The sequence below is a fragment of the Scylla paramamosain genome, chromosome 35 (genome assembly GCF_035594125.1).
Source record: "Scylla paramamosain isolate STU-SP2022 chromosome 35, ASM3559412v1, whole genome shotgun sequence".
NCBI lineage: Eukaryota > Metazoa > Arthropoda > Malacostraca > Decapoda > Portunidae > Scylla > Scylla paramamosain.
The window spans coordinates 8,457,080-8,477,500 of NC_087185.1; the positions used below are offsets into that span (position 1 = coordinate 8,457,080).

General features: G+C 42.3%; 1 protein-coding gene across 1 annotated transcript in view; it reads left to right on the top strand.

Moving 5' to 3' along the window:
• LOC135090407 (heterogeneous nuclear ribonucleoprotein L-like) overlaps window positions 1-11,268 on the top strand; it is a 216,780-nt gene extending 205,512 nt beyond the window's left edge. Inside the window, 10 exon segments of the mRNA XM_063987161.1 lie at window positions 3,442-3,523; window positions 4,371-4,448; window positions 4,566-4,818; window positions 5,419-5,540; window positions 5,924-5,951; window positions 5,953-6,075; window positions 6,475-6,507; window positions 6,509-6,587; window positions 6,763-6,858; window positions 6,964-11,268. Coding sequence (XP_063843231.1) covers window positions 3,442-3,523; window positions 4,371-4,448; window positions 4,566-4,818; window positions 5,419-5,540; window positions 5,924-5,951; window positions 5,953-6,075; window positions 6,475-6,507; window positions 6,509-6,587; window positions 6,763-6,858; window positions 6,964-7,037 — 968 coding nt within the window. The 3' untranslated portion in view covers window positions 7,038-11,268.
• The last annotated feature ends 9,153 nt before the right edge of the window (window positions 11,269-20,421 follow it).

Consider the following 20,421-nt stretch of genomic DNA (forward strand, 5'->3'; position numbering starts at 1 on the left):
TATGGAAAGATAAAAGCAGATGGTAGAGAGGTAGAGAGAAGAGGAGGAGGAGGAGGAGAGAAGTCGAGAGGGGAAAACTACCTTGTCACCCTTTAACATAAGGGGGAAAATGAGGAAACTAACTAAAAAAAAATAAAGATTGGAAAGATAGTGCTTGGTAGGAGGAGGTAAAGTGTCACAGATAAAGAGAAGAAGCAGGAAAATACCTTATCTCAGGCTAGCAGAGGACGAAAGATACTAGCAGCAGGAGGAGGACGAGGAGGAGGAGGGTGACTGTTAAGGGGGAAAGTAGCTTAGGATCCTGCGTGTGTGTGTGTGTTTGTGTGTCAGCTTAGCGCCACATCTAAGAGCTGGAAACTCGCCGGGCTGCTTATTAACCTCCCTCACGGCCGGCCTCACACACACACACACACACACACACACACACACACACACACACACACACACACACACACACACACACACACACAGAACAGAGCATCTCGTGTGAATATTAACTCTACATCTTAGGGACTGCGAGGCTGGGAAGGGTCGGGGAGCTGCCCTAATGACATCCCTCCTCCTCCTCCTCCTCCTCCTCCTCTGCTCCCTCGGTGACCATCCCGAGGAGGAGGAGGAGGAGCAGGAAATTACAGTTCCGCTCTAGAGGATGAGGAGGAGAATGGGGGAGGAGGGAGGTTTGGAGGTAATTGACTGGACACTGTTCCCTCCTCCCTCCTCCCTCTCTTCCTCCTCACAAGCTTAAATTTTTGTCGTTCAGGAGACAAATTGAAGCTTGATTTTGGGCTTAAAGGTTTCGGTGAGGGTTTTCGGTTCCTGTGGTCGGTGCAGGACGCGGGAGGTTGGTGGCGGGAGGACTTGAAGTGTAGGGATGCTGCTGTTGCCTCTTGAGCGGAGAGGGAAGAAGGCAGGGCAGAACGAGGAGATAATTTGAATCAATAGTTCACAGGATCGACATTTCAGTCTTGGAGGATATGTGAATGTGGGGAGAGAGAGAGCTGGAAGGGAGTCAAACTCTCTCTCTCTCTCTCTCTCTCTCTCTCTCTCTCTCTCTCTCTCTCTCTCTCTCTCTCTCTCTCTCTCTCTCTCTCTCTCTCTCTCTCTCTCTCTCTCTCTCTCTCTCTCTCTCTCTCTCTCTCTCCCTCCCTCCCTCCTACAGCACTTCCCAGATGAGCGTTTAGATGGTGTGTGTGTGTGTGTGTGTGTGTGTGTGTGTGTGTGTGTGTGTGTGTGTGTGTGTGTGTGTGTGTGTGTGTGTGTGTGTGTGTGTGTGACGAGAATGAATGGACGGAATTGGCTAAAACGTGCTATGACGCGAAGAGGGAAAGTGAGGAAGGGGGAAAAAAAGAGGGGAGAGAGTAAGGGATGGAAGGTGGAGAAAAGGGAGAGGAAGGGTGGTAGGGAGAGACAGTAAGGGGAGGAGGATGGAGGGAAGAGTGAGAAAGGGTGGAAGGGAGAGACTGAGGGGAGGAGGATGGAGGGAAGAGTAGGTGAGGTAACCAGCGGTGTTGGGGAGATGAGTGGGCGGCAGGGGAGATGGGGGTGGAACGTTTTAAGCTAACGCAGTTGGAGGAAACGTAGAGAGAAACGGGAGGAAAGGAGAGGAGGAGGGGGAGGGGGAGGGGGTATGAGAAGGGAGAAGATTGGCTGATGCTCTTTGGTACCCCTGATCTCCTCCTCCTCTTCCTCCACTGAGTCAAGATTCTGCTGACGTACTGATGAAGGTAAAGAACGGGTGGATGGATAGATGCTGTTGGGTGGAAGGAATGGAGCAGGTAGTCGTGGTGGTGGTGGGTGGCGTTCGGTGGCAGCGGATCAGGTTTCAAGCTGTAATAATGCAGTTGTAGTGAGGGCGAGGAGTGCCAGCGTGGCGTCACAGCAGTAAACACAGGACTTGGCGAAGGCCCAGTCAGTCTTCACGGTGACTCAGCCCTTCCCCCCCTCCCTGGCCCTCCCCACCCTCCCCTCCCCCCAGGTTTCCTCTCATTGCCATCAAATTTGACTCCCCGCTAAGTTTATAATGGAGCCATGATTCTCGCCTCCCGTGTGATAATGCTGATTTAATAAGCGTCAAGAGAAGAGACTGAACAAGAGACCTCGCTCTTAATTGTCTCTGTCCTTTTGTCTCTCACCCTTCACTCATCACCGTCACAGTCTTGCTTTTTTTTACGACGCCTGATTTACATTCATGAAAGTTTTTGTTGTCGCACACTCTCGCTTTGTCCGTCTGTTGGTATCTACTACGGTACTTCTCTTTGTGTCAGCATGCACGTGTTGCTCTTAACTTGGCTCGCAGGTCACCGCTATGTACCTCAGTCAGCCAGAGGGGACAGGAGACCTCCCAGCTGACAAGGGCAAAAAAATAGAAACTAGGTTGGAAAGGTGAAACGTTTTTTCGTGTTTTTGTTTGATGAAAAAGAAGCAGGTGTTGAATGCTGGGAATGTTTCAGTATTCAGTATTAAAGAAAAGCAATAAGCATGAACGTGTTTCTCAAGACAGGTGGATTACTACTGCAGGTGTTCATTATGGGTATCAAAGAACAGCAGGTATTTATAGCTGTAAATTGAGCTAATTAGATGATAATGCGCATGAACACCCAGTCATTTCAGGAGGACTAGTGTAGTAAACGCATTAATCAGTCAGCTGAGAATTAGTTCATGCAAGGGGTCTATAGATGTAACAGGGAGCTTGAGAGTCCAAGTTTATATTTAATAATACTTTAGTAATATAAGTAGATAACCAGTAGTTGAGCACAGGTGTCAGGTTAATAAGCAACATCAGCAGATATCACAGACCTACATTACCAGTACAAGATCAAAACACACCAGGGTGAATAATTCATGAGAAACAGGAAATAGAAACAAGAGGTAATGGGGAGCAGTGATAAGTATTACTGACCACACATTAACACAGTAGGCCAAGAACATTCCCTCCAGGTAACTAATCAAGCACATAAAGTAAGAATATTTTTCAGCCAGCCAGAAACACACCACAAGGTAACCCATTCATCAAACAACAGTAATAACATGTAACAACAACAGGATCATTGGCAGATGTTTGCAGACCAAACATAAACACCTCAAGCCAGAGACACATCCACCAGCTAACAATTGAAGCCCATAAAGTAAGAACATTTTTCAGCCAGCCAGAAACACGCCACCAGGTAACTTGTTCATCAAACAACAACAGTAATACATACCAACAGGATCATTGGTAGGTGTTGTAGACCAAACATAAACACCCGCCAAGTCAGAAACACTCCCACTACAAAGGTAAAGAATTAACACAAGTAACAGCAGAAAGATAAGCAGGTAACAGTTCCCCAGCATCATTAGTAATCTCAGGTAGAGCAGGAGCCACAGGTGAAGCAGGTAGGAATAAAAAGTCAGCATCAGCCTCAGCATTAGTCAGCAGGCAGTGAGTGAGCGTCTGTGTTGCAGGCATGAAGGAGCCCCCCAGCAGTAGCAGCACCAGCAGCGGTTCATCCCGTCCTCCCCTTCTTCAGGAAACCTCGCGGCTTTGGCAATGAACGTGTCCCCCTTCAGTAGGTGGCCCCCTCCCACTCCTCCCCCTTCCCCTCCCCCACTCCCCTTCACATCCACTGCCCCTCACTCCAGCTCATTGTCACTTTATTGTTACTTTCATTATTATTATTATTATTATTATTATTATTATTATTATTATTGTTATTATTATTATTATTATTGATACTACCTTTTTTCGATTTGGGCAAAATTTGGTTTTGGTTTTTCTAGAGATATGCTTGCGTAGTTTATATGTATTTTATATAATTGTGATTTGGTGACACCTTTTATTATTGTTATTGTTGTTGTTTTTATTATTATTATTATTATTATTATTATTATTATTATTATTATTATTATTATTATTATTACTGAATTTTTTGTTTTTAAGGGTAATGATTTCCAAAATGAAACTTGCCTGAAGTTTTGAGTTTGACCAATTGAGAGATTTAGTTGTGAGTCACCAGTAGTGCATGTGTTGCCTTTGTTGTCCTAGACTTTTTGTATGAGCTGCCCTTTTATTTTGTTTATTTATTAAACCTGTCACTTCTTCCCCATCCATAAAACTTCTGCCAGTATATCTTTACTTATTTTATAGATTTTATTCTTCATGAACAGTTTGTTATTACAATTTGGTGATTTCTTTCAAGTAGTTCTGAAGTCCTTACTGTTCTTTGGTTTATAATAACCTTTAGTCTTATTTCACTTGAGTTTGTGATTGGAATAGATCCTTAGCTCATATTACCTTGATGAAGCTGATCAAAATTTCATTAATTCACTGATCGCAGTATTATTGCAACTACTTACCTGCTTCCCAATGACATAACCTGCCATGTTCCTCACAGGAGGTGGAATGAATGGACAGATGGGCGGTGGCCCTCGTGGCGGCGGGCGGCCCTCTTCAACAGTCCCATGCCCGACAGGTAGGCCCAGAGAACACAGACATGTACACCCACACACTCCAAGGCACACACACCCCCACACCAGCACAAACATGAACCACATGCACACATATGTGACACACACATGAATCCCTGCAGGTTTGGCATCAATAATGGTATGAGTAATGGTGGCATCCGTAGTGGCGGTCTGATGGGCAGCGGCCAGGGGCAGGGCGGACCCTTCATGGGAGGCGCCGGTGGGCCAGGAGGAGCTTCCTTGTCTGCCATGGGTCAGCCGCAGCCGGGTCTGCCGCAGCAGGGGGCCGTGCTTATGGTGTATGGACTCAACAAGGACAAGATGAATGCTGACCGCATCTTCAACCTTCTGTGTCTCTATGGCAACATTGTCAGGGTGAGTAACACAACAAGCTGTGGCAACACTGTCCCCCTTGATAATCCACTCACCAAAAATATTCAGTGTGGTGTTGACAGCAGCAAGATTATAGCATTTGAGTCAGTAGCAGAAGTGTTGCAAAGTTTTCTTAAGCATCAGGCCTGAGGACAAAATTTAAAACCCTTTCAAAGCAAAGAATGTGCTGCCAGAGCCAGGTTACAAAATGACATGTGCAAGCAGTGTGTCATGGAAAAGTACTTTGTTCTTTTATTAAAGGTGAACTCTTAATCCACTTACCTATTGCACCTTTCCTGTATCAGTGTGCACAGAAAACCCTACACTACAGTTATGTACATTATGTCCACAAATATTTCCATGGTAATGCTGGCCTGGCAGGTGTTTGTGACCTACCACATGTGTTTGAGCACTCAGGAGTGTTCCTAGGAAGGATCTCAGGATTTGTACTTCCTCACATTTAGAAACATCCTCAGGAATGATGTATGCAAACCAACACTGCTGAGCCCTTCCATGAATGGGGTCTGACACACAACTGTGCAAATTCAGCCATTTTATATTATGAATGAGTTAGCAATCCTGCTAATGTTTGGTGTATTTCAGATCAAGTTCCTGAAGACAAAGGAAGGATGTGCCATGGTCCAGATGGGCGATGCACTGGCTGTGGAGAGAGCTGTGGCCAACCTGAACAACACAACATTCTTTGGCTGCAAGATGCAACTTGGGTGTGTACAATAGCTCTCTCTCTCTCTCTCTCTCTCTCTCTCTCTCTCTCTCTCTCTCTCTCTCTCTCTCTCTCTCTCTCTCTCTCTCTCTCTCTCTCTCTCTCTCTCTCTCTCTCTCTCTCTCTCTCTCTCTCTCTCTCTCTCTCTCTCAGTTTAGTATGCTCTGATTCTTGAATTTGAGGATAAAGAAATTGATTACTTTTTATGTGTAACTTCAAGGTAACTTGTTTGTATTTGAAGTGTTGATCAGTTATTGACATTTTGTTAATGCTGCATTACTGGAAACTTCTTAAAGTCACTGACAGGTTTAATCACCCCCAATGGAAGATAGTACTGTGAGATCATACTAACTTGCCATTCTATAATATATGTGCGTGTTGCAGGTACTCGAAGCAAGCATTCCTGGCTGATTGTGCAGCAGCCCTATGATCTTCCCGATGGAACTCCTTCCTTCAAGGACTACATGGGGAACAAGAACAATCGCTTCATCAACCCAGAGATGGCCTCCAAGAACAGGATACAGCCTCCCTCCAAGGTGTGTTGCTTGCCCTTGCCTTGCTGCTCCAGGACAAAGCACTTCTCACTGAAGTTTATTGAAAACTTATGATTGCAATAAACAGATGACATTTTCCTGTATGTAAGATGCACATGCTCACAGCAAGAAAATACAGAAATAATTGAAAGTAAAAAATTAATAATCAGCATATTTGAGGACCTTGGCAAATATTGGAATGTATTTTGTGCTCCTTACAAGTCGAAAAAATGTGGGACATTTTAATGGTCATCTGTTAGGTTGATCATTTAGTTGATCATTTGTAATTTGAAACCTTTTGTAGTACTTCTTGGCTTGAGAGTTAACTTCACACCTTTAGTAGTTCCCAAACCCTCAGTCTAGCTGTGTTGTTGGTATTTAACCCAATTCTCCCATCTCCAGATTCTGCACTTCTTCAACACTCCTCCAGGACTGGATGGAGGAAACACTGAAGCAGGTCTTCCTAGAGGGGGAAGTTGTAGAGCCTAAAAGCATCAAACTATTCCCCTCTAAGAGTGAGTGTAATGACCATTCTTTTTTGTCCTGTCACTTAGAATGATTTTAGTTAATGACTTTAATATATGGGTAGGAATTAGTCTTGTTTCTGTCTACACACTGCACACACATGACTGAAATAGTCCAGCACAGGGACCGTGACACACCAGTAATTTACATCTCTCCTTCACACAGCTGAGAGGAGTTCCAGTGGACTTCTGGAATTCAACAACATCTCAGAGGCCCTGGAGGCTCTGGTGGTGGGCAACCACGCTCCCATCCCCAACCCCAGTAAGTTTTACTACATGGGCTGTATTGTACATTCTCAGTATCAGAATCTGTTACACTCATTTGATTGTTGAACAGTGTTACTGATGCACATTGTTGGCCCCACAGACAGCAAGTTCCCATTCATCATGAAGCTGTGCTTCTCCTCCTCGAGACACATCCCCAACAAGATGGCTGAGTGAGTGTCGCATTGGCACGGCGCCACACGGCCGGCTGCTGCCAGTGCCGAGCCGTGGCCTGCAGGGTACACCAGGGTTGTTGGCAGTCAGGCAGGGAGTAACAGGATTGTCCTAAATCAAGCTATAGTTACTTATGGTCCACAGGCGCAGTAAGTATAGGGAGTCATACCGTCACAGTGGGTTGTTTGCACCCCAGAGTGCAGTGCCGCACCGGCTACAGCTGTAGCGGCAATGGCTGCGTTGCTGCACTCTGGGATGCAGAGGCAGATGGCTGCCTCACACAGGTTGAGGGATGCGCCCCGGGCCTGCGTCCCTCCCCTGCTGGGCCCCCTCGGGGACCTGGACTGCCGGGAACGACCAGTTTCGTTGGTGGCCGTGGGGGCTCTGCCTTGTGATTCCTACAGGTTGATCTGACTAGGAAGAATTGAACAAGTTTCAGCAATAAAGAGTTTGCAGTTAATTTAAAGTTTTCTTTTTGTTTTACGGAAGTACGTAATGTAAACAATTAAAATTTCATCATTATTTTTAATTATTAATACGCCAACAGACGTTGGTTCATCCGGCCCGGGGCCGGCGTCCCTCCCCGAGGCGCCCGGCAGTGTAGGATAAGTGCAGTATAAACCCTCCCTGAGTTGGAAGCTTGGGCAGTCTCCCCACTGTCCGTCCTACGCTCTCTTTATATCACCGTTATCATTATTCTGAACACGTCACCTGAGGAGGCCTGGGGGCTCCAGTGAGGCCCGACATGCAGCACAGTGCTGCAGCGTATTTAGAACCTGATGGAGAAGTGTGAGTTGGTCTGCAGCTTGCTGGCTGCAGAATGTCCGTGTGAGGGCTGGCTTCTTCCAGGCATTGGTGACTGATAACTGTGGAGCACGTGAGTGCCACACGACTAGGACTGGCCGGCTGTGCCCTCCTGCACTCACATCGGCGGGGCGGTGCGGCCCTGAGCTGCCCTTGAGGCACTGCCCGCTGGAGCCCCGGGGCCCATGTGCTCACTCAGTGGAATGTACAATACTGTTTATCAATATTGTGTTATGTTTATAAACCTATTCCATTATTAGGCACAATAATTACTTCTGAACTTACTGTATTATACTTATCAGTTCACTGTAATCTTTGATGGTCACTGAGTCTTCAGTGCTATGTTAAGTCTAGGTCACCAGTTAACTTATAACATGGATCTTACCTGATATTATGGCCGTGTGTGTTACTATCATGATGTAGCTAACTAGGTAACTGGTCTTTGTTGCAATAATGGTCAAGGGATCCACCATTCATTAGCCCGCCTGCGTCACTAAGGCTGGTCCTGTCTGTTCTGAAGGGAATGATGACAAGCTCTGTAGCACCTGCTTCTGGGGCTCAATAATGGCTGATCTTTTGACAGTAGTCTTACACTGATGATGAACCCATGTAAGTTAGTAGGAGGCAATGTTAGTGGCAACAAGGATGAATTGTTTGGTAAATGTAGTTGTAATTGATCAAGCTTTGGGCCAGAGGGCAGATGAATCAACAAGCACCTACAGTTTTGGCTTGTTTCACTGCCCATCTGTCAGGGCCTCAGTGTTTTTAGATTAGCATTTTAATGCTTTTTCACTTTCTCTTCCTTTCTTAGTTTATTTTATCTTATTTTTAAGTAGACGGTAAAATGGTGTCGTTATACTTAGTTGACCTCTTGAGCTGGTGCCCGCCAGCCGCTGCAGGACGTGACAAAAGCTCTGTCAGTCCCTGGTTTATACTCCTGGTTTGTGCCACACTATTTGTTTTGCCGCTAACAGTAATTCAATAAAGTTTGAGTGACCAAATTAAAAACATGCAGACAAGAAGTTCAAGCAAAGCTATGAAGTGTTCAGTGCATATTCTTGCCAACGGGTAATTGTAGACTTTGAAATATTTGATTTAAGAGAGAAATTCCTACTCTAATTCCTAGTCAGCAAAACACATGGTGTACTTAATTTAGGGCTTTAATGATGACAACAAATCTAAGTTTATCAAACATGACTCTCACTGCAAAGCAGGAAACAATACATTACACACGACTTTTCTTGAACTTCCCATCTACAGACAAGGCTTTCACTGACACACCCCCACCCCACCCGCAGCCAGAGAAACTAGCCTACAGCAGACTACAGAGCCAGACACTGTGGCCCACAGCAGTATGTATAAACAAACCCAGCTTATATATATCTATATATATAGGCCTTAATGGTGATTATTTAAGTTACTCAAGGCAGGGTTGAGTTAAGAAATAAATTTTCTTACATTTTTATGTATATAGAACAACCCCAAAAACATTATTTTTCTGGTACTATGTTGTAAATAATTTTTCAAAGCGGCTTACATCTTAAATGAAAAGCAGTGAATGATTGAAGCGTGCTCTTTCAATATTCACTGAGTTTCCAAGTGAGCGCTTAATCTTTTGTGGCGTCAAGTGTCATGTTGCCTCACGACTGTCCTGCGTGTGGCGCCGGGGGCCCGAGCCCCCTCCTGCACTGAGGCGCGCTGCTCTGCCGTGGTGGCTGAGAGTGAACTTGTGTTTTTCAGTAATTGTAACTTAATGATGTGGCTTCTTGGGCCACAACTTAGCTCTTGGTAAGTATTTAGATGCATAGTTGAAGAGAACAATTGTTAATTAGAAGTAATTGGGAGCTTTTAACCTTTTCACAGTGACTTGCTGCCACAGTTGTTGAAAGAATGTAGTTTAACTTGTTGGGAGTTTGTTTTAGCATGAGGGAGCGTGCCGTCAGGGCCCCGGGGGGCTCGGAGACTCGGCGCTTATTTGGAATGTCTCAATTTAGAACCGTTCACTCCTTGTTCCCCGTCCTCAGTTTTTAAAAATCCAACGACATTCACTCGTTCATTTCGCAGAAAGATCTAAACGCAGACTGTGATTATGAAATATTTGAGATGATTGTTTTCTAAATGTTAAGTCCATTCGTTGACACGTAGGAACAGAGAACAGTACAAGCTACACAGCACATGAAAATACTTAACAGAAACAGAGAAACTCCTGAACAGTCATACTACATGCAATTCTGGAAGACAGAGAGGCCAAGGGTGACATTGTTCAAACACTCACCACAGACAGGAATGAAAATTAACAAGCTTTTTTTTCTATTTTACGTTTTGTTTCTTTGTTTTGCTAAAATACTAGCTTCATGAGGTATTTAATTTATTAATTCAAGTTCAAAGCCAACTTGGTACAAAGCACGATTGTACTAAGGTAAAGCAAGCCTGCCAAATGTGTAGACTCCCGAGGGCTGCTCGCCCCCCCTCACGGCCAGCCCCGCCGGCCCCAGCGGCCCGCCGAGGACCCGCCCCGGCGGGCACCGCAGAGTGATCTGTAAATATTTGAACGATAAAGTAAGGCCCGCCATTGTGGGCCTCCAGCGGTGGCGGCAGCCAGGTGGCCTCGGGCCGCAGCAGCCGTGGCCGGCCGGGGCGAGGGCGGGGCTGCGGGCGGCTGCCGCTGGCGTCAGGGAGCGGGGGGCGGGCGGTGCCTCTCTCCTCCGTGCCAAGCGTGGTGTGTCTGGGCCGTGAGTGAGTGCTGTGTAGGCCACGTCCACCTTGGGCTAGGGTCCCCGTGAGGGCCCCAGGGAGCGCGCCCTCGGCCCTCTGCCCCGCCCGGCGGCCCTCGGCCCCAGACTCCGCTCACAAGCAATACGACCTAACCTCAGGTCCCCCGGCGGCTCCCTGGGGCCGTCCGGACCGCTAGGCTGTCTAAGTGGTTTTATCTCTGATGATAAGTCGTTGAAATGTCGTTGCAAGATGTGCTTAAGTAGAGAATGTTTATTACTCTTCTTGAAATCGTCCCAATAGAGTGAATCACTTGATGCATATCATAGCACTAAGGTTTACTGCGCCAGCGGGCCAGTGCCGCTGGGCCGCGCCCGCCGGCCGCCCGCGGCGCCGCGCCCCGTGCCGCGTGATGTTCCGTCCGAGGGCGGCAGTGACAGTCTCAACTTCTGCGCCGGCCTGCCTGTGAGGCTGGGCGGCGCGGACACTGAGGCAGAGTGGTGGGCGGCGCGGGGCACGGCGTTGGGCCGGCCCGCGGCCCGTCCACGGCCGGCGGCGGCCGCGGCGTGGCCTTGAACCCTCACCATCCCTTATTCCAGGATTGCGGAGTTATTTTAAAAGCATAACAAACATGATATTATTATTTCCCTTAATCCATATGTTGTTTGTAAGAATTTTAAGGAATAAAATGAATAATACTTTAGTATAAAAGAGATGATGGAGACTTTGATTTTCATGTGGTGTCCTGCACAGCTGGTCTTCGGGGGGGAGTAGGGGTACGCTTGCATTCTGCTCATCAAAAAAATATTTGCTGACTACTAAATGGTTGGTGATGTCGCCAGGGGCGTCGTTAGGCAAGAACCAGGAAGCAGAAGCTCCAGGTCTTGGCAAGGAACAAGAAAAAAAACAGAAAAAAAAAAACAATCTAAATAAGTAGCGTGTTGAGACTTGAGAAACGTTTAAACTTTTGCCACGAGTATGTATATCTTAATTTCGATCCATATGTGTGAACATAAGCCCTAATGTCTTCATATTCTAGCAACGCCCCTGGTTGTCACCACCTTGTGTGCACACTATGGAAGCCTTGAGGTGTGGACCTGCAGAGGGAGTAGTGGCTGCAGCAGTACTGGGGGAGCCAATCCCTCAGTCCAGGATGCCTTATTGATCACCAGGATGCTAGGACTGACAGACACACAACAGCAGCAGCAGCAGCAGCCACGGTGGTGTATTCACTCAGTGGTCAGTGGAGTGCTGCCTGGAGCAATACAAGGAGCCCTTGCATGAGGCAGCAGGTGGCCTGGGAAGGTGTCAGGCTGTTGCCAAGTCTTGAGTGACTTGAGTCCTTAACTTTATACCATCCCAGACAACCTGCTGTGTCTTGCATGGTGTGGAAAAAGTATGGTGAGCAGCATCCTGCATGGATAGGCCTGAATCATGAAAGTAACCACAAGTGACTTGTGGAAGCTGCCAGTCTGTGCCTCATGAAAGTGTTGGCTGCTCTCTCTCTCTCTCTCTCTCTCTCTCTCTCTCTCTCTCTCTCTCTCTCTCTCTCTCTCTCTCTCTCTCTCTCTCTCTCTCTCTCTCTCTCTCTCTCTCTCTCTCTCTCTCTCTCTCTCTCTCTCTCTCTCCTCTCTCTCTCTCTCTCTCTCTCTAAAGCAGATGGTGGAAATGACAATGACATGCAGTCCATCCTAATTCTGCCCAAGGTGACATCAGAGGGGTGGGGAAGCAGCCTCCAGCAGCAGGTGAGCAGCAGCAAGACAGGATCACAAGGGACTCTCAGGACAAGAGTTCTTGCCTCATGACTCAGAGTACAACATGATGTCACTAAAAGCTGGTGTGGCAGTGCTGCAAAGTGGCTCAAACAAGGGATTGCCACACACTACCTTTAGCCTTACTAGCTTCTTGCAGCTTCCCTAATCAACTGTTTTTATTTCTAATAATTATTCTTGTACAAAACCAATAAATGGTAATTTTTTTTGTGATCAAAATGAACATGCCATGGTACCCAACACCATAGGTTCATATTTTAGTCCTTTAATGTTTCTGAGTACAAGAAAGTAATAAAAGTTGACAGGCGAACTGAGGACAACTGTTCTTATTCTGAGGACATGGAAGTAATAGGTTTGCAGTAAAGAGATTTAAAAAAGATATAAAAACTTTACTAATAAGAAATTATATTTTGAGTATTAGCTTACATTGAGGATCTTTTATATGATCACTTGTTATAGTACAATGAGTGCAATTTATGCACAACCTCCATAACCAGTGTTATGTCTTTCTACCATCCTTCCTTTGGAACATTATGGAAACTGAAATTTAGCGAAGAGAGGTTAGTCACCAAGGGCCCCCTGACAAGACAGAAGGCAGAAGTGATCACAGCTACAAATAATTTTAGATAAAGCCTTGAATGCCTCATCACTGCAGGAGAACTTCTAATTCTGTATTACTGCACATAGGGCCAGATAGTCTTAATTTGGTTTTGTGCTTTCACTAAACGTAAATTCTACACATTGTACCAGATATAAAGAAATACAGCCATAATACCACACTCTGTTGTTGGTTTGGTGTTTGAAACAATATGATTAAATTCTACAGTAATCTTAGTAAGGCTTATTTTTGGATTTACAAAATGCTTTGGTTCACCAGAATCTCGAAAATGCTTCCACGTACATCACATACTGAGTGAGCAATGCATGTGGAAAGCAACACCAAATCATGTTCTGAGACAATGTAACGTCATATCTCAACTACTGGTAACATACACTTAAAAGAAATTTGGGTTTTAAAGTGTGCTTTCATGAATATTTTTGTAACAGTTTTTGACCAGATTCCCTATCATCACTAAAAACACCCATGAGAACCTAACTTACCATCTCTGTGGCATCTGAAAAAAATGCATTATTAAATGTGAGACAGCAGGGGTTATATAGTGCTATGGTAAGGCATGTTGTGCAGTAACAATGACAGACCAATGTTATTGGGAGTCACTCTTCTGGCCAAAACAACTGCTTTTTGTGGGGATCAAATGCGCAAGTAAGCAGCCTTACTGGGGAAGCACCTAACTTGTATGTGGTATTATTATTATTTTTATTTTATCATTTTATTTTATTTCTCAAAGAGGAAACGAAACATTTAAAAGAACAAGCCATGGATACCTGCTTGCAGTTTTGTTGCCACATAGCCTTGACTTTAGAATGCCATTAAATAAATAAATTGGTCATTTAATCTTGTCAACAGTGTGTGGACAAGATGTCACAGTACATATGACATTTTTTTTTTTTTTTATGTAAGAGGGTCACTGGTCAAGGGGAAACAATAATTTTAAGAAGAAAAAGAAAAGGCCCACTTGAGTACCAGTTCCCAAGGAGATTCTAAATAGAAAAATCAGATAATGGAGGATAAGTATCTTGAGACCTTCGTCTTGAAAGAGTTCATCATAGGAGGTAGGAAAAATGGAAGCTGACAAGGAGCTCAAGAGTTTACCAGAGAAAGGGACGAATAACTGAGGATACTAGTTAACTCTTGCATTAGAGAGGTGGACCAGAAATAGAGGTAAAAGAAGGTAGAAAATCTTGTGCAGCTAGGCCATAGGAGGAGGGGAGGCACATAGCAAAATCAGAAAAGAAGTTAGCATGAAATTAGAAGTAAATGATGGCAAATTATGCAACATTGTGGTGATGAGAAAGAAGCTGAAGACAGTCAATTAGAAGAGAGGAGTTGATAAGAAAAGCTTTTGATTCCATCCTGTCTAAAGGAGTGATATGAGTGGAACCCCCATACATGTGAAGCATATCCCATACATGGACAGGTAAGGGCCCCCTAAACAGAGTTTGCAGTTGGGATGGGGTAGGAGACTGGCAGAGACAAAACCTAACTCCACAGAAGCTGTTTTTAGCTAGAGACGACAAGTGAAGCTTACAGTTTAGATTTTAAGTAAAGAACAGAGACCAAGGATATTTAGTGTAGAAGAGGGGGGGCAGTTGAGTGTCATAGAAGAAGAGGGGATAGTTATTTGGAAGGCTATGTCAAGTTTACAGAGGAATTGAGACTGAGGCATTGGGAAATAATGAGTATGCTCTGCGCCACTCAGAAATTTTAGAGAGATCAGAAGTCAGGCATTCTGTGGTTTTCTTGTCTGAGCTGTATGAATTATACAGCTCGGACAAAGAAAAAGGGTTGGACGTCTATGAAAAGACATGGAAAAGTGCAGGGTGGTATCATCAGTGTAGGAATGGATAGAAGAAGTTTGGCTTTGGAGATCATAGATGAATAATAGGTAGAGAGTGAGTGACAGGAAAGAACCTTGAGGAACACCACAGTTAATAGACTTATGAGAAGCAATAGAACAGACAGAGAGGAAAACTTGAGATGAAGTTTCAGAGAGAAGGATAGAAGCAGTAAAATCAAAACTTTGTGCAAGACTCTATCAAAAGCTTTTGTCTGTCTAAGGCAACAAAAATCACTAAAAGAGGATTACCAAGATTCAGTAAGGAAAGCTAGATCACCAGTAGAGCAGCCATGACAGAACCCATACTGGTGATCTATATGAAAAACAAAGGCTCATATTATTTTTCTCTGAATAAACAATGGGTTATCTAGTAGACTATTCTGTTACCTTGAGGTTGTGGGGCCCCTTATACTAGGAAAATGATAATGTCCTAATCAGTTCGTGATATTTTTTTTAAATGAATAATTTACAAGTTAATCAGAGTGTGGCCAGAAGTTACCCTAACCAAGGTTATAATAATTTTTTTGGTATTGAGCATCTTAAGTCAGTAAAATTGTGACATCAAAATATGTGTAATCACTGATGTTTTTGACTAATACACAATCCCAAGAGAATTTTAAGTTTATATCCTGAAAAGATTTTGCTAAAAAGTAGATATCTGGCCAGGGGATTTACATGTTCTCTCTGTCAACAAGCAGTATGTTTAGCATCTCACACAAGTAATTGTTATAATAGGCACAAATAGTTATTCCCATACACAGGTTTTGTAAACAATATAAGATTTTCTGGACAAAGTCACATACCTGCCGACAAGCAGTCTGTTTAGCATCAGAGTCTGCGGTTTGTTGTTTGTTTAGAATACCACCTTGAAGATCAAGATGATATGGGCCTTATGTTGGGGAGACAAACCACAGCACCTCAGTCTGCGCTCTGGAGCCAGGCCTATATATAGACACTAACATTACAAACTAGTTCCTACCACCTGAATATAATTAAATTTTTTTGCAATATCCCTAAAAGTCTATAACCCTTCTCTGCTCTCAGATTGTTCTATAACATTCTAGCTAATGGACCCACATACTGCCAGACCCTATCACTATTAAATTTAGATCTCAAACAGTATCCTCAGAATTTCTCCATAACTACATAGAGTTACCATTTTCTACAAGGTTTCCACTTAATCAGTAGCATCTTGTGAAAGTTTTTTTTTTTTTTTTTTTTTTTTTTGACGGTTATAACAAACACCAGGAATATTGGTTTTATGGTTTTCCCATACGGTTGGCATCAGCGGGGGAAAAAAATATCCCTGCATCAAGCTGAGTTTTCATCTCAAATATATATATATATATATATATATATATTATATATATATATATATATATATATATATATATATATATATATATAATATATATATATATATATATAATATATATATATATATATATATATATATATATATATATACAATTTGTTAATTTCTAGATTACAGTTTCATTTAATATTCTTGTCCTAAATTTTTACTAATCCTAAAAAATATATACAAAGTTTTATTTACAAATCCCAAAAAGGAAAATATTCATTTTAGAGACATTGTCGTTCCCTTTAGGGTAATCTTGACTAAATAATTTTACATGATTACTGTTGAATGGTATTATCTTCTATTTTCCCTCTATTCTATTTAATTTTCTTCACTTTTTGTCTCATGCCACCTGTTGAGTGTAATTTGATGGATTAGAGCAGTCATCCTTTTCAGGAACAGGCTGAATGTAGGGCAAACTTCCAGCAAGATGAAAAGGTTGATAGACTGAGTTGGAAAGAGTTTGACTAGGCAAGGTGCAAGCACGGAGGCACAGAACAATAGGAGGGACCCCATCGGATCCATAAACCATCCGAGGGTTAAGGCCAGCGAGGGCAAGGAAAACATCACTATGAAGGATCTTAACTAGTAAGCATGAAGTAGCCAGAGGATGGAGGAGATGGAGGAACAAGCCCTGACTCATCCAAGGTGGAGTTTTTAGCAAAGGTAAGAGTGAAGAGTTCAGCTTTAGAAATAGATGAGATGGCAGTGGTGCCATCAGGTTAAAATAAAGGAGGGAAAAATGAAGTAAAGCTATTAAAGATATTTTTGGCCTATTAAAGATATTTTTGGCTAAGTGCCATAAGTCATGAGGGGTTAGATCTAGAAAGATTTTGAAATTTTCTGTTAATGGAGTCTTTAGCTAGTTGAAAACAGACTTGGCATGATTCCGGGGCAGAAATACAAAGTGCATGAGATTCAGGTGATGGAAGGCTCAAGTACCTTTTGTGGGTCACCTCTCCATCTTGTATAGCATGAGAACCGTATGTGTTAAACCCAAGGTTTGGAAGGTTTAGGGCGAGAGAAAGAGTCGGGAATGTACGCCCTCCATGCCAGACCACTATCACTTCTGTCATACGCTCAGCACACAGAGACTGGTATCTGACATGGAAGCAGTAGTCATTCCATGGAAAATCTAAATAATACCTCCTCAGGTCTCCCTAATTAACAGAGGCAAAACACCCAGAGGCATCTCTGCTTTAGGGGATACTGAGGAGGGACTGGAAAGATAGGGACAAGATACAAATATGAGATTGTGATTGGAGGAGCCCAACGGAGTAGATAAGGTGACAGCAGAAGCAGAAAGATTGAGGTTAGGAAAAGGTCAAGATTGTTGGGTGTATCTGCAAGAGAGAGAGAGAGAGAGAGAGAGAGAGAGAGAGAGAGAGAGAGAGAGAAATTATACTCAGACTGTGAACAAAGTATAGAACACAGCTTCCATATGTAACACACAATATAGTTCTTGCAAGAGTCTCCCTCTCGATTTACATAAAGAAAAAGAAATAGTTAGGACTTAACAAAGATAATTTGTATTGTGTGGCATAGTTTTTGTTTTGGAATTGCTGTACTAATTTGTATCTGCTAGAATTATTACTGTAATACGCTGGTATTGATTGATACACTTCAATATTATATGATATTCATTTCTTACATCATTACTATTACATTTATTACAAAATCTTTCTTCTCTTTGAGTTCTATTAAACCTGCTTGTCACAACTGGTAATTTGTGATTATAAGTTCTGAATTTTCAAAGATTTATCCTGCATTGTTTTGGTAATTTAATTAGATAACTTTCGAGAGCAAAACTACCTTTATGAGAAACAAAAATATTACGTGAAGATTTACAATCCAATATTGACTGCCACTCTGTAATCCATTGGTCTAACATTTCTTTCAAAAGATAACTTTAACCAAAAAGAAGAAGCTTTCAAAAGATAACTTTAACCAAAAAGAAGAAGAAGAAGAAGAAAAAAAAAAAAAAAAAACTCCCGGATCCAGTCATACAGTAAAATCCCTCTTATCCGGCATCAACGGGACCGCCGACATGCCGGATACTTGAATATTGCCGGATACTTGAATAGAAGTGAAATTATGTCCACAATCACCACCCTACACTCACGCATCTTACCATAACAAAGATCAGCTGATCTTAATCAGCAGCTGATCTGATCAGCTGCTTAAGTGTAAGCACAACACGCTTCCACTTTTCTACAATTTTAGGCATGATGAAGGCGTCAGGCGATAAACAGTGCACACGCAGGACAGAGTCACTGAGTAAACACAGTGCAGTGGGCCGCAGGTGGCGCGAAGCAGTGCGCTCTGGTGGCGAGGGGACAAAGTATGCCTCGCGCGGGAATTTTAATCGATTTTAGGAGTACACATTGATTTTTTATTGATTTTAAGGCTCGGGGAAAAATGTGCCGGATACTTGAAGCTCCCGGATACTCGAATGCCGGATGAGAGGGATTTTACTGTATCTGATATACCTGAATTATTTAACAAAGTTCTTATATAATTAACCCGTGGTGATTTAAAACTTTTCGAATTATATAAGTTGCTACATAAAAAAAAAAAAAAAACAGTTAATCCTGTTTACCAGTAAGTGTTCTTGCTCAGTAGTCCAACATTCTACTCTTGACATGAGTACTAACAGGATATTTACCAAACTCTCCAGAAGCAATAGCATTACATGTGGTCTTAGAACATTAAGTATACGTTTCTGGAATGTAACGTGTACATTTTCCATATAAAATGAAGGCAATACCATCGCGTCAAACAGTTCTATTATAGTTGTAGATCAATAGACAGGTCAAATTTGTGGAATTTTGCAATTAGACTATACATTGCTCTTCTTCCCTGTTGAACAAGTTGTTCCTGACATGCTTTGAAACTATCATTATAATTCATGACAACATCCAAGTATTTATATTCCTCAATAATTTTAATATTTTCTCCTTCAAACCAAAAGTTATAATTATCTGCTTCACACTTTGTCTTGGGAAATATGGTAATCTTTGTCTTTTCTGATCTCCACGCGTCACAATACATTTCCATAACATTAAGTGCCTTAAAAATTCCAGTTTCACTCTCAGCAAATATAACTGTCATCTGCATACATTAGAACAAAAACTTTAAGCATATTGCCTAAAACAGTCATCATAAATTTTGATGTAGTTACAATAATTTTCTAAAAAAAAAAAAAAAATTCAATATAATTCACATATAAAGAAAAAAGAAGTGACAAATTTTCTCCGTCTAACTCCCGTGTAGCACACAAAATAGTCTGCGAGTTCATGGTTGACTGAAACACAAGACTGTTACTGTACATATTTCTTAACACTCTAATAATTTTGCCATCGATCTCTTGTCTTTAGTAGCTTGCACCAAAGGCCATCCCTCCAGGACGAAAGGCCGAAAGTTTTTTTTTATAAACAATATACGGACAGTACAGTATTTTTTTTTTTTTTTTTTATGTTGGAACAGGTCAATTAGGATTCGTCATGGAACTATAATATACAGGAGACGGTCTCCTCTTCCCATCTATCCAAGTGAAGGCAGTGGGCGGAGCTTACGATCAGCATATGGACTCAAAACATTGTGATCTCCCGTGTTAAGCTATGGGAATTTACCACTTTTATTTCATTTCATGCCAAATAAACAAAATATCGGAAGAAATACACCAGTCGTTTCAAGGAGAAATGGTAGTAAAAACATTGTTTTCATTGTTTATTGCATGACAAGGGACAAAAAAAAAAAAAAAAATAGATACGGTTTAAATGTACAGTGACATAATATCACACATAATCTTAATTAAATACTCTAAAACCTAATATCACATGGCAGAGAGAGAGAGAGAGAGACAGAGAGAGAGAGAGAGAGAGAGAGAGAGAGAGAGAGAGAGAGAGAGAGAGAGAGAGAGAAATTTCATGTATATATGTCAATAAGCAATATGCAAATATATAACTATTCTATTTGAGATCATCTTTCATCTAATATATATATATATATATATATATATATATATATATATATATATATATTATATATATTATATATATATATATATATATATATATATATATATATATATATATATATATATATATATATATATATATAATATATATATATATATATACAGAATATATTATTCATATGAATTACAAATGTACTACATTATTGTATAGTATCACATGAGAGAGAGAGAGAGAGAGAGAGAGAGAGAGAGAGAGAGAGAGAGAGAGAGAGAGAGAGAGAGAGAGAGAGAGAGAGAGAGA